Source organism: Dermacentor silvarum, chromosome 4 (genome assembly GCF_013339745.2).
Source record: "Dermacentor silvarum isolate Dsil-2018 chromosome 4, BIME_Dsil_1.4, whole genome shotgun sequence".
Lineage (NCBI taxonomy): Eukaryota > Metazoa > Arthropoda > Arachnida > Ixodida > Ixodidae > Dermacentor > Dermacentor silvarum.
The window spans coordinates 113,521,255-113,535,197 of record NC_051157.2 but is presented as its reverse complement, the minus strand read 5'-3'; the positions used below and the strand labels follow the sequence as shown (position 1 = coordinate 113,535,197).

The window sequence follows — 13,943 nt, the reverse complement described above, 5'->3', positions numbered from 1 at the left end:
CGTGTCCCGTGGACATCCCTTGCAGGTCCGCAAGAGACCTCATGGGGACATGCTGCGCATATGCTGCGCATATTTTACGGACATGTGCCAGGGCCTTTTTTTTTTAGTGCTTGCTATAATGTCTGCTGCATTTGCAGCAGCGCTGTGTGACAGATGCAACAGGCACAGCACCCATGCATCAAAAACATACACGTGATGTGCGCACGCTAGGGTTGCCAATCGTCCCAAATTTAGCGGGACAGTCCCGACTTTTCAGTAAATGTCCCGTGACCCAGTCGGGGTGACCAAATGTCCCAAGTTTTGCATTCCTTTTCTGCTGGATAGCAAAAATAGACTAGATTTCCTTTTTATAATGCCTGACAGCTCATTTGCATATTCTTTTTTTTATAATGTTTTGTCATAAACGTAAAAGCTGTTTGTCATGGTTCTATTTCTGATGTAGGCCCTAACCATTCAGAGTACCTCTATTCGTATTGGTATCTGTGTTAGTCAGGCAACTGTACTGCACCTTTCTTTTTGTAAATCGAGAATCAGTATGATTGAAAAAATATTTTCAACTTTGTTGCAAGTACAGACTGGCAGTTCCTGGCCCTGACAGGGTAGGTTGTCGCCATCCCCCACCCCCCTTTTCATCCCAACTTCAGCCACTCAAGAGTTGGTAACCCTAGCGCACGGACACAACCAAAAGTGCATTATACTCCTAATTTTTCTAGGCCTTCCACCGCACGCAAGTGGCTCATTGAACTAACTGAAGTTTTCAAAGTAAACTATATCAGAAAATTCGCATAATACGACGTGCACACGAGCAACAGATAGGATAGCTTCGAATTGTAATTCGATCATGCAAAAAAAACATAATTCTGTTACGAATACAAAGCCTCTTGGAGGACAAATATTCATGTGTATGCCAAAAAGGTCTATGTGCGATATTCTTGGGACATCCCATGGTAGGATATCCGAAACTGGATGCCCGGTGGATGTCCTATTTGTTTCTGAAACTGTGCATGGACATTGGGGCATGATTTAGATGTCCTACGAATGAAGTGTTTGCACTGGGAGCTTCGTTCCTACGTGGGTGGGCATGGCCGAGCTTGAGCAGACGATATTCTGCTCGTCAGTGGCGCACCGACGGGGGGGGATTCGGGGGTTGGAACCCCCCCCCCCCCCCTGAGGCCGACTTAACCCCTCCTTGTGTGTAACCCTTTTTTTTTCCTTACGCATTTGAGTACTGCAACTAAGATGTAAGACGCGCAATCGTCTGCACACTCGCAAAACGCGCATTTTTTTTTTTGACAATCTCCCGTGAAGAAATCGAAATTAGTGCTGTTTAGATGGTATTGGCAAACTGTCAACCCCCCCCTGGCAGAGATCCTGGGTGCGCTACTGCTGCTCGTAGTTCTTGCTTGATGTCAGTTATCGGCCAATAGCAGCCGTGTATGGGAACCTGTTGTATGATGAATTATGACAGCCCTGAAAATGGTCAGAAGAAGGCTTTTGTTGAAAGAGAGTGTACAAGAAAAAGGTGCCTTCGCTCTCCACTTGTGAGCCACACGTGCCACGCACGAGTGCAAAATTTGGCTGAGATGTTCACAGCAGTGTATGCTATTTGTGGAATGTGTTTTTCGCCCAGCGTGAGGGTAGGTTCAGGGCCCCTTTAATATTCATCCTGGATATGCTGAAGTGATGGCTGAGCACTTTTACTACAGAGTTTGTGGAAGTGGCATTGCTTCGTTACTGGAGTGACCTGCCGTTAAAACTGTTTGGCACAAATTGTGGCTGTAGTGTTTCTTATGCTATATAAAATACATTTGCTTATAGATCTCATAATTTTTGTATTCTGCTTTAAATACTTCACATATTTGTTATAGAATGCCTTTCAGTTTTATTATAGCAACTGATAAGAGAGTATTTCATGCTTACTGCTGCATTGTTTTCTCTAAAGCGTTAAAGCTTTGCAAGAAGATCCAATTTGTTGGCCCACATCGCTAATGCACACTTGGCTTCTGCATTTGCCTTGTTCATCTGAAAAAAAAAAATTGCTGCCACCTCATCATTTAGAAGAATGAGGTGCTGCTGAGGTGTGGACTTGTATCAGAGCCTGTCAGCAAATGAAAGTACACACGAACCACGACTACAATGATGACAAGTATTTTATAGAACTATGAAGACCACAAACAGTGAAAACCAAGCAGACTAATCTGCTGATTCTCTTATAGTCAGTAAACCAAAAACTGCTCATAACATTTCTTGTAACTCATGGTAATTTTTCTCTTAATTTTTTTTTCTCTTCTTTTTTATTGTATTAGTAGTGCTGAAGTATTTAGCCCATATGTTCTGCTCAACAAATGCTAACTGGCTTACATGTCCAGCTCATGCAGAACACGAGGAAATTTAGGAGTTCAGTGTTGTTTACTTGTCCCCTTCTGCCCTTTCCATCTCAGGCACAGGATCGCCAAAGAGGAGTGGTGGCTTAGGAATGTTCGTGACCTGCTAAAGATCTTTGCTCACCACAGCGTGGATTATACAACCTGCACAGCTGTTATCAAGAGAACGCTCGATCACTCAAGATGATGTGGCTGACAGCCAGTGTTAGTTGCAAGCCATACCTTTGATCACTCACTTTCGGCAACGCTTTCACACTTATACTCTTGACTCAATGCTCTTGCACGTTGCCTCACCGAAGTGCCAAACATTTATTGAGATCACAGTCTGGTCAGTGAATCTGACAACCAGTGGCGCACTGACGGGGGGGGGGGGGGATTCGGGGGTTGTAACCCCCCCCCCCTGAGGCTGAGTTAACCCACCCTTTTGTATAACCCCTTTTCTTTCCTTGCGCCTTTGAGTACTGCAACTAAGATGTAAGAGGCGTAATCGTCTGCGAGTACGCAACAAGCGCATTTTTTGACAATTTCCCATGAAGAAATTGAAATTAGTGCTGTTTAGATGGTATTGGCAAACTGTCAACCCCTCCCTGGCTGAGATCCTGGGTGCGCTACTGCTGACAACTATGCTAACTGAAACCAACAGTGATGACAAGTGTCACCAAGATTGGAACATTGCTGCATAATCTATGTTTCTCAGCGCATTAGACAAGGAGAACAGAAAAGGACACACACACAGTGCTGTGTGTGTCCTTTTCTGTTGTCCTTGTCTAATGTGCTGGGAAATATAGATGATGAGAAGTGTGTTTGCCTGAGAGTATTTTTTCACTGCGCTCACTTCTGATGGTTTAGCCTCTCAGCCTGCACTGAAAGCTAAAATTGCCGAAAGTGAACGATTTGAGTTTATGGCTCCTGTGAGTGAGCATTGATTATTGTGTTGTGTTATCACTATACATCGTGTTAAAAAATTTACGCTAAAGAGCAGCACTAAAGCAGATTAGATCGTTAACATATTCTGTCTTAGGATCTAATTGCATTTATTTGTGCGAAGTGTTCAGTTACTAGTGAACAAAATGAGGGCTGAACTTCTCTGTTTAACTTACATGCCCAAACTGCACCGCCATTATGTGTGACATCACAGATTTCAAAGTATTTTTACATGCTTGGGCTTTATTGCATGTGAAATGTAATCGGAATGCACTAGTTTCTTTTGTTCACTTTGAAGAGTGTAATCCTTGGTTATCAATAACCAGTTATTTAGCCCCTGGCAAAATCTGTCAAACTCTTTGACATCAAGAGGTGGCACTAGTTCAGAAACTTCAAGGTGGTGTCGTTTTTGTACCTTTTCTGACTTATACCAAGCCTCCACTTACAGCAATGCTGCCTGCTCTTTTTTGGTATATCAGAAGTGTGATTTGCCAATCCACTTTAGCTTTGTGCTCCTCTTTAGTGTCTCTTTAACATCTCTAGAGACAAGGTTGTAGCTGTTATGACTATCACGAGAGACATGTTTTTAGATCATTTTATCAGCAATTTTTGACCAGCTGCTTTTGTGCTGTATAGCTTTTGTTTGATATTAACAAACTTGTACATGCGCAAGTATTCAAACTTTACGATACAAATGAAATACTTCTGTTTTTGAATTGAAGTATTTCAACTTAGAGTTTAATATTTTATTTTCATTTTTCTATACTTTTTATGGCCGGACATAAATTGGACATTGGCTGTTGTGATAAAAGCCCACACATATGCTCTGCCAGCCATTTCTAGTGCTTGATTTAAGCCAACTGAGAAGTGTGGTTGCTTGTCACTTTTCACTCATTTACAAGTTGTCCATTTTAATGGACTGCTAAATGGCACATTTACAGTACAGTCTACTTTTGTTGGGAACATCTACTTAGTATTTAAAATAACTTGAACATATCAACTTTACAGGAAAAGAGGTGCCTGATGCGGTGCTTTAGGTAGATTTATAATAGTAAAAACAAGTTTTTGTCAAGCTTTCGTGCCAAAACTGAGCTGTAATAATTCCGTAAATACTAATTTTGTTTTTCCTTTAACTGTAGACTGTATTGTGCATTAATTTAAATTGTTATTATGCCACATTTTGTCTGTTTCTTTTTATACTTCACTGAGAGAAGATATTCAGTATTCGATTCAATTCCTCTAAAAAACTTCTGTCCAAACAAGCTGAGTTTTCATAAATCTACCCAAGGCACATGGCACAATTTTCTGCTTGTATGTGAGCTAGTTAGAAAGGCGGACACAAAATACCCAGCAAGTTGCAAGAACAAATTAGCTAATGAATAGATATTAAGTTTGATAAGTTGGCTTTAGAACACTATTTCTGTGTTGCAGATTTGAAGCCAATCGATTCCCTTTACCAATTCATTTTGTAGAATTTTTATATGATTGTTTGTCAAGGCACCTATTGTTAATATTGTAATCAATATCGGCCATTTGTGTGTCGTAAAAAAGGGAAAACTGCCCTAATGCCCCTTCCACTTGACTAATGTGCAGGCTGTCTGCATTTCTTTAGTTGAGCGGCTGACAAGATCAGCTCAGTGCCAAGTTGGTGGGCTAGTTGATTGGACATGGCCATAAAGTAAAGCACATATGAGGGCACGGAAGAGGCAAGATTTCTCAGTTGAAGTGGAGCAGCCTTCATCATAGGTGCATGCGAAGGCCTTCAAACAGAAAGACGAGCGGTTTGATCAGTCACCTTCTCTTCTTTATTGCACACTGTCCCGTCCATAGTATCTCATATCTCGTTCCCTCAGCACATTCTCGTCTTCCTTTTACCAGGCGCAAGTACTGATAGCAGACAACAGCTAATCTGCTGTAGTCAACAGGCATATAATCCACGTCTCCATGGCAGTGGATTAGACCTGGCGCTTGCGGTGGCAGTGGATTAGACCCGACGCTCTAATCCACTGCCACCACAACATGTGAAGTTGGTGACATATGGCGGTATGTCCTAAATGCATAGGCTACCACTTTCTCCGTTGTTGTGCATCATTGCACAGGCAGAAGTGGGCAGGTTGCGAGGAAGGCTTTTTTTGCAAGTTCTCAGTGCAGCGGACGTTGTTCATGCCGAAGAGAGCATTAACTGCTGTTAGCTGTTAAATTTTATAAAGCCCTTGTGTCTTGGATAATGACAGGCTTCAAATCTGCGATATAAATATAGGTGTTAATTATGAGGTTGATTGGTGAATTTCTTAACTAGCCAATTCACTATTCGATCATGCAGGCTGTGTCTGCTTTTCAGTCTCAAATAATCCATATTTGAGACGCATCCCTTCTTTTTTTTATGAATCTGTTTCACTGTTTAAGAAAATCGCTTTGAAATTTGTGATGTAGTGTGATGTTACTGTACACACATTTACTGCTTTCATTTTAATCTGCTCTCAAATCTTGCGATTTGGCAGCTGTAAACTGTTGAGCTGTTATTGTAACTTGTTTTTCTGTGAAAGTTCTCAGTAATTGAGCTGTTGTAGAGATTTTTGACATGAAAATTTTATTTAGCACATTACATTTTTTTATGGTTGCTGTGCTGAGAAGATTAGTTTGCTGTGATTTGCTTGCCCAATTGCTGGTGTGTAGACAGTGCCTACCTAAAAGCAAATATGTGCTGTCTTTCATCAATGCAAAAGAATGCTTTATGACCAGTGAGATTTTACCAAAAATGCAAACTTAATAGTGATAAGGAAAAGCCAAGAAGTCTGTATTTTTGTCCTTATGTGTGTGCATTTTACATTCCATGCTAGGCATGTTGTATTCAGAAGCAATGTGCACAGGAGCTTATTTTTTGCCTTGTTTTTAGCATTTTGTCTTCTTCCAGGCTTTGGTGATATATTACATAGACATTAATATTCTGTGCTGTTTTTTTATACACCTCATGACTTGTTAAGGAGAAAAATTCACATCTAGATTTCATTACTCGAGAAAATTACCTTAAGCTCTCGGGTTAGGTGCTGGGTCCACATGCCAATTTCTCATTCACTGAGAATTTTTTGTTCCAGTGAAATGGAATAGTGCCAAAGACTATGCTGAAGCAGAATTTATGTGCGGTCCGTGTAGCCTAGCAATATGCAAAACAAAAACAAGATCATTTATAATATTATGGGTTCTCTTGCTTCTCCTATCAAGCCTTGCTGCTTGAATCAATCTGTTGCTAATTCTCACCTCTGCTATATGTTAACACTCGGTGTTGCAAGAATCTGTATTGTACACATCATTGTTTGTCACACACTGTGTTTTATACTGTAACCTTTTCTTGCATCGTGTATGCATGCTATTGAAGAGACAGATAACACACGCGACTGTCTACATCTGTATACATAAACTGTTCAATCATATCCAACATATATTCAGTACTGGCTACATTGTATAAGCAGTTTGTGTACTAAAAATGAACTTGTTAAGAGGTGTTGTTGAAATCCTGTTCCATCCTTAAAAAACAATGTCATGTAATCTTGGACCTGATTTCATATTGCATACTAAGTAGTCTAAAAAGAGTTAGGATGAAATTATCTGTTATATATGTACACTGTGTAAACAAGTGTATATGATATATGTGTGTTTAGCATTAGAGCCTTTTAATGTGACTTGCCAAATGAGCCCAAATGCTTTTGTCTACAGGGTCCCACATGCACAATACAAAACCTCCTCATTTAGAGCATAAAATTAACTGGTCCTTGTGACTGACTTTCCACAGTTTTTCAGCTTGTATGACATTCACTACTGAGTATGAGGTCATAAGTTAAATATGTTAGAAAAAAAGAAAGGAAGAGGCTGTTTATTGATGTTTTTGTAGACACCAAGGGAGCCCATGCGGTGAAAAATCAACTCGTAATCAATCACTAGTATGACAATATTTCTCACACCCTACGTGTAGCTTTACACAATTAAGCCCAGGCTCTCGGACAACTCTCATCACAACTAGCCTGAAGTAGTGGCAGTATCAAAAATTTTTAGGCCAGCGGTAAAGCTTGTGGAGTTCAAGGTTCATAATACTTGGCTAAAAGAAGAGACACAGCTCAGTACTAAGTTGAGACAATCCAAAAGCTCAGTAGATTGGAATTTTAACATTTGTCCTCATAGGAATGTAGCTGCAGTGGCTAGAAATTGAACTCTTGAACTTTACGCTCAGAAGCAAAATGCGACAGACATTAACCCTCTGAAAACCGCACACTTATTGCAAAAACAAACCAAATATACTGATTGTTCTTATTGGTGCAAACGAACATATATGCAAAGAAAGAGCCCATAAAAATACTATTGAACATCTTTATTTCAGAAGAAGGCCTTGGAGAAAAGGTATATAAAAATACTGAAATAAATCAAAGTTTGCTTTTAACCGCAGTACTAATAAAAGCTTCACTGCAGATCTTCAAACCTTTAAGCTTAGCTGAGAAGGCGTGTTCCTTGTACTAAAATAGAGCAATTTTATCACTTTGATGAAAACCCGTATAACTTGTTTTCTACCACTCTAAAAGTTGGCTTCTGTGTGATACACTTCAAAGCAAGGAATAGCGCACAGTGCCACACTGCAGCCTCAGCACGAGCACCTGGTTCTTCCGATCAAATAACGATTGTTTCCAGCACACAAAGGATCTCCTTGGTGGTTTTGAGATTTAGTAGTTAATGAAATGAACTTGGGGAAGTGGTGAGGGACAAGCAGTGACATATTTGAGCAGCTGAGGTTTAGTGTCGTTTCTTGCGAGGTTGAGGAGTTCTCGTCAATCAGAGCCTCTACGAGACTCTGGCGGAACTTAGAATGAGTATCATTATTACCAATCGCCCTCTTGTAGACAAAGGCAATGAAAAGAGTAAAATGTAATATATCTGAGGAAACGTTTTACTAAAAGCTTTCTTTTGGAGCTACACTGGTGGGTAGTAAGTGAGGTTCTGAATGATTTTGTGGACACCACCCATTGTGTTCGAATCCACAACCATCCTCTGTTTGGCATAAGAACATGCTGGTTTCAAAAGTAGGTGTACTTGTAGCTATATAATCTTTCTGTCATCACTATTTGCGCAACATCAAAAAATGCTTGCATTGAACCCATACTACGTGATTCGTGGTGAAATGGAACTTGCATTGGCAAGTTTTAGTATGGACAAGCCCAGAATGTCCTCGGTAGAAGCGGTACAAATTTCAACAACTATCCTGGTTCGTCCTTGGCAGAGCAAGGGTTAAGCCCAACTTAATGGATCTCTTTGGAAATCATTAGTGTAAGGTTCGTGAATAAGAAACAACTCTTGGCAAGAACTCATTTAGTGGCACTCCAGTGGTAGCACAGTGCAACAGGCACTGACATTTTCCAATCAGTTTGCCGATGTATTGACAGGCATTGAGACTTGCAGAAGAAGGCCACAGTAGTATATAGAAATGCTACACTGTTGCATTACAAGCTTGCAGGTTCCATAATTTTGTGGCATTCTTTATGCGCACACATATTAGTGCTGCAAAGTGTAGTCACCCATTACAATGTGTTTTTGTTCCTGATGTGAGCCTGTCCTGTATGAAGAATAGGTGTTGTTTTGTAAGTGCGCTTTCTATGGTCATTGTGTTCAGCAGTTGGTATTCTTGCAGCAAACTCAATAAGTAACGGAAGCCTCATATTCACTCCAATTATTCACAGTATGATTACATGAAAGCAGCTACTATGAGAAACAAATTTTTTATGTAGTGAATTTCAGCTGTTGAAAGGAATAAGGCAGCTGCCTTAACAAAGGTATTTACCAGATAGTAGAGTAAAAGGAGTACGAGCACAAGTTTGGCTGTGGATATTCCATCAGTAGAACCTTGCTTTACTGCTAGGGTCAACGATCCCTTGCTGTCATTACACATTAGGAGCAAGAATACACAACTTACTACAGATATTGTGTTGTGGCTATGTCTGCAAAAGACCCTGAGTACATGTACTGTAATATATTAAATTTAATGCATTAATGTCTAGCACATTTCATTTACGCAGACAGCAGTGGCCAGTCTTGCAGACTATGTAGGAGTGATGATTTTGTGGCAATAAACTTGAATTGTTGTGTGCACAATATCCCTTTTTTTTCTATTTGCTTGTGATTCCGTCATACTTTTCATGCACTGTTGGTCTGGAGGGTTTGCTTTGTTAGTCAACCGGTGAAACCACGTGAACAGGTGGACGACAGCGAGAACACCAGTTGTCCAGCAGGAGTGATGAGTTGAGTGAAGTTGCAGTCTTTGCACAATTTTACCAACAGGTAGGAGCTAACACATTTACAGCCCCTCACGGAGCATTGCATGTTGTTTCAATTGCAGAAGTTCCAAGGTTCTAAGGCTGGCTATATGTCAACATAATATTATTTTTACAAAATTGATTTCGTCTTCACCTTGTGGCAGTTGGCCATGCCCAGTGTAGTAAGGGTCTTTAGTTGCAGTTGCATAATATTTGCCACTTACCATATCAAACATGCAAAAATCACAAAGATTGATACCCATGACAGAAAAGTACAAATGTATAAGCTATTGCTTGTAACATTAGTTTTAGTTTTGACTGCCTGTTAGTTGCCACGTCAACATTAAGCACTCTGACAATGTTAACCGACTGAGATGGAGAGTCTGAAATGAAGCTTATGAAGAGAGAAGCAATCGCAAGCTGTTGTTGTAAAGTCTGCATGAATGGTTTAGCCTAGCCTTGCTTGAGTGCCCTTGGCACTATTGAGCCGAGATAAACTGTGCACTTTTCTCCCAGGTACAGGACAACACTGGGGGTTCCCTGGTGGGTCAACCTGTACGTCATGATGGATTACTTGGGTCGCTGTCAACTGACTGGGCAGCCACTGCAGGACAAGAAGTGGAGTCCTCCTGTGACAAAAGCTTCAATAGTAGGTTGATGGGTGGGTTGAATACTACTCATTGTACTGTATGCCTAGGATAATACCACAATCAAATGCACTCTACCCGACTTTCGTATGAAGTTACAAAGGAAACCCAAACAGGTTTCTCAGAAAGAATAGCTTTGCAGTTGTCAAAAAGTTCATCCTGGTTCGCGGATCAAAGTTGGGACCATCGCCATTCCAGGGCGGTTGCTCTACCGTCTGAGCTAACCAGGAGTCTAGCAGATAGCAGAGCAAAGGCGAAATAATCGACAACTTGAAGCACAGGGACACTGAATATGGCAAATCAGTTCTGCGAAAGCCTGCAAGTTGCAAGATGGATTTTCAGTGTCCCTACACTTCGAGTTGTCAACTTATTCGACCTCGCTCTGCGATCTGCTAGCCTCCTATTTATCTTGGACGGTAGTGCATCTGGCCCAGAATAGTATTGGTCCTGGGTTCGAACCGTGGATCAGGACCAATTTTTCTTCAACAGCAAAGCTTTGTTTTTGAGAACCCTGTTTGGTCTTCCTTTGTAGCTTCATGCTATAGTCGGGTGGATGACAGTCTTTTCTTTCATGAATCTTTCTCCACTTTGCAAGCTTCTGCAGAACTGATTTGCCAAATGCACTTTGAGTTGCTAAACTAACTTATATGGGCCACACTTACGCTCATTTTTTAACTTTAGGCCGGAGGCAGGACTTCATAATGACATGTGGCTAATTTTTTATGCTAAAGGGCAAACTAACACTTGTTAAAAATGGCTATATGCCCCAGACCATATTTTGAATTACCGTGTTGAGGCAAGCTAGTGCATTGATAATGTGATATATATCCGATAATTTGTTATATCCATGATGAGTATACTGAGTGTACTGAATAGTAGATTTCAAATTGAATATCGAATCAAGAAAAAAGAAAGCCATATATTGAATCAAATATTGAATATTCGAAAGTTTCACACAAGCTTTTATGCTTCGAAATTTTCTGCAATAAATACAGTGCTGCACATGCTCAGGAGGCTTATCACATGAGAATCTTGCTAGCTATCAGTAATTTAGGTACCTGTGAATTGAGACACATATTTAGTATGCTCTGCTCTTGTTAACGGTAACACCAAATTAGTATGCCTGCACTGATAACTCAATTCATAAACGCAGGTCTGGAAAATAATAAATTTATCGATGGAATATCTGTCAAATAAAATTAAGTGATTTGTTCCTGTGAAGCTCTAGAAAAATATGAGCAAAGTTGTCCTAAGTACCAATGGAGTTTTCAGTTTGATAGTGGGTGCTTAATGGCGATCTTCTATTGCTTAGAAGGTATTGCTTTCCAGTTTTCTTCCAGAAAACAGGAAGATTTTCCCATCTTTATGACAGGTTTCTGTGTGGGTTATCGTCGACTCGTTATAAGGCCAATCTGCGCGACGGGCAAAAGCAGGAAACGCGCATCACACGGCATTCAGCACCGCGCCGCGTTGTCATCGGCATCGACGGTAAAGAGTTCTCAAATCGGGAAGCCCACGGCAAGCCCCCCCCCCCCCCCCCCGCGCCTTATTTCCTTCCTCTTCCATCTGCTGTTCGTTTAATGAGTCTGCAGCCGGGGGTCAGCGCGCTGTCGCATGATATGTTCAAGGCTACCATGTAAATCCAAAGGTACTATTGTGATGGATCACTCGAAGCTATGAAAAAAGTTGCTGTTTCGCCCGAAAGGCGAAGCACCAATTGCGATAGCAAATTAGTAGAGTCATATGGAGTAAGGATAGTAGTTTTATCGGCTGCATAAACTTGGACACATTCGCTTACGAACTGAAATAACAAGCATGGTGTCAGCACGCACAAGCAAAGATGAATAGATCACACTCGATGACCGCATACAACCACTGTCAAAACGCTGGCGTGAGCAAGCACAGCAGCAGCAGCGAGCGAAGGTTCGTGTGGTCTATTGCTTCAACGCAAACTGAGCGGCAAAAGCACAGCGCATTCAAAGGTAGGAGCCGTGTGCAGATCGCTTTCAAGATACGGTGTGCGCGACCGCTAGCATACCCCAAGTCCCAGAGGCCGTTTCAAAGGGAGGTCGTACAATATACATACAAAACAAAACAATAACATGGATTAACAAAAAACAAATAAAAGAAAACATTAGTTTGCAGCTACACCAGAAAGTGATCAGTACTCGCAGATTTGAACAACGATTGGTCCTCAGTGGCAGCGTTGGAGGAGGATAATTCCACTCTCTACTCGTCTTCGGTAGAAAATAATGTGAAAAAGAGATTACTGCGGCAGAAAGGGATTACTACTTTATTTGGGTAGTCAACACGTTTAAGGAAGTTCTTGCTGGTAGAGTAGAAGCCGCACCCCCTCCCTCCCGCGTTGCCTTCCCGATTTCCTCCTTTCGTGTGGGAGATTGAGTCGCCACTGACTCGCCAGTTCCGCTTGCGTCCGGTCGCAAGATACGCATTTGGTGCTGCAGCTAAACATTGCCTTCCCTCCCTCCCATCCCCCCACGGCCTTTCATACAACGGAAGACATCGCGTTTGCTCTCCGCCGTGCGTTTACTCTCCGTGAAAGCGTGCGTCCCTCGCGCGCCTTCACTCGCACATACAGCATACGGCGCGCGGCGACGATTTTATCGAGCTTTGACTTTATACGGAACCTCACGGCGACGGCAGAAATTCGCTTGGAGTGTCCATACAATTGCTATCGCAATAAAAATACCTATGTGCGCCTACTGACGGCGCTCGGAACGAGGGCCCACCGTACGGTATATCGCAAAGATGGCGGCCGGGAACATGCACCGGTCATCCCATGCACTCACTTTCGTTGGCGAGGCGGTTTGTCGGCTTTGTGAGGGCTGTGCGACCGCTGTGAATAGATCTACGTTGATTCAGTAACCGTAAGTTTAGTCGCCGACAACCGACGCCGCAGATAGCTCTGATTAGGCCTAACGGGCTAGACAACGTGCGTGGCCATTGGCTATGCATCGCATCAGCCGTGACGAAACTTCGCCGCCGGCCGATGTGATTACGGGCCTCAACCAGTCGCGGAGAGCTTGTCGCTAATATGTTCCTACAGGTGGCTCATCAGCGATCGGTCGCGAAATCGCGCGTACGGTTAGATTGACGGCCGTTGAAGCGGCGTTCGGGCCCGCGGTCGACCAGCCGGCAACCATGGGCGTCCGGATTGGGGGGGGGGGGGGGGGGGGGTCATGCACAGAATACAAGTCCATGCAATCCATGGACTTGCATTCTGTGCATGACCACATCACTGAGCTGCAACGTATTTTTCACGGCCATCGGACAAACGCTGTAGAGGAGTTCTCTGACATCATGAATGCAGCAAGGGAGGCAGCCAATCACTTAAATGTGGTGATATCTGTACCAAGACAAGTCTGTCGTCAGGCACACCGAGACAACTACGGGATTCAGTCGCTGGAGGAATACTACCATGTGGCAATATATGTGCCGTACTTGAACTCCCTCACTGCTACTTTAGCTCACCGTGTAGGAGCTGGGGTGTCGTGGCCTCGCCAGCAGTTGTGAGAGTTGGAGTCTGGCATATCCAAAGTGGTAGCTGGCCCATGCCGTTGTCCGCCTCATCCAGGCTGAAGGCGTTGGTGAAGGGAGGAACAGGTCCTCATTGAGAATGAAGAGTACAGGGTTTATTTACATTATTTACATGAGAAGTAGGAGACCGTTACGTC

General features: G+C 42.4%; 1 protein-coding gene across 3 annotated transcripts in view; it reads left to right on the top strand.

Moving 5' to 3' along the window:
• The window catches only part of LOC119450507 (ATP-dependent 6-phosphofructokinase-like), a 113,508-nt gene that overhangs the window by 81,634 nt on the left and 17,931 nt on the right, over positions 1-13,943 (top strand). The window contains exon 19 of one of the 3 annotated variants that reach the window (XM_037713986.2): positions 10,118-10,250. In XM_037713986.2, coding sequence (XP_037569914.1) covers positions 10,118-10,250 — 133 coding nt within the window. Of the gene's footprint in view, positions 1-2,441; positions 7,705-10,117; positions 10,263-13,943 lie in introns of those variants that run through there. The other 2 variants (XM_037713989.2, XM_037713990.2) reach the window with 2 other exon arrangements.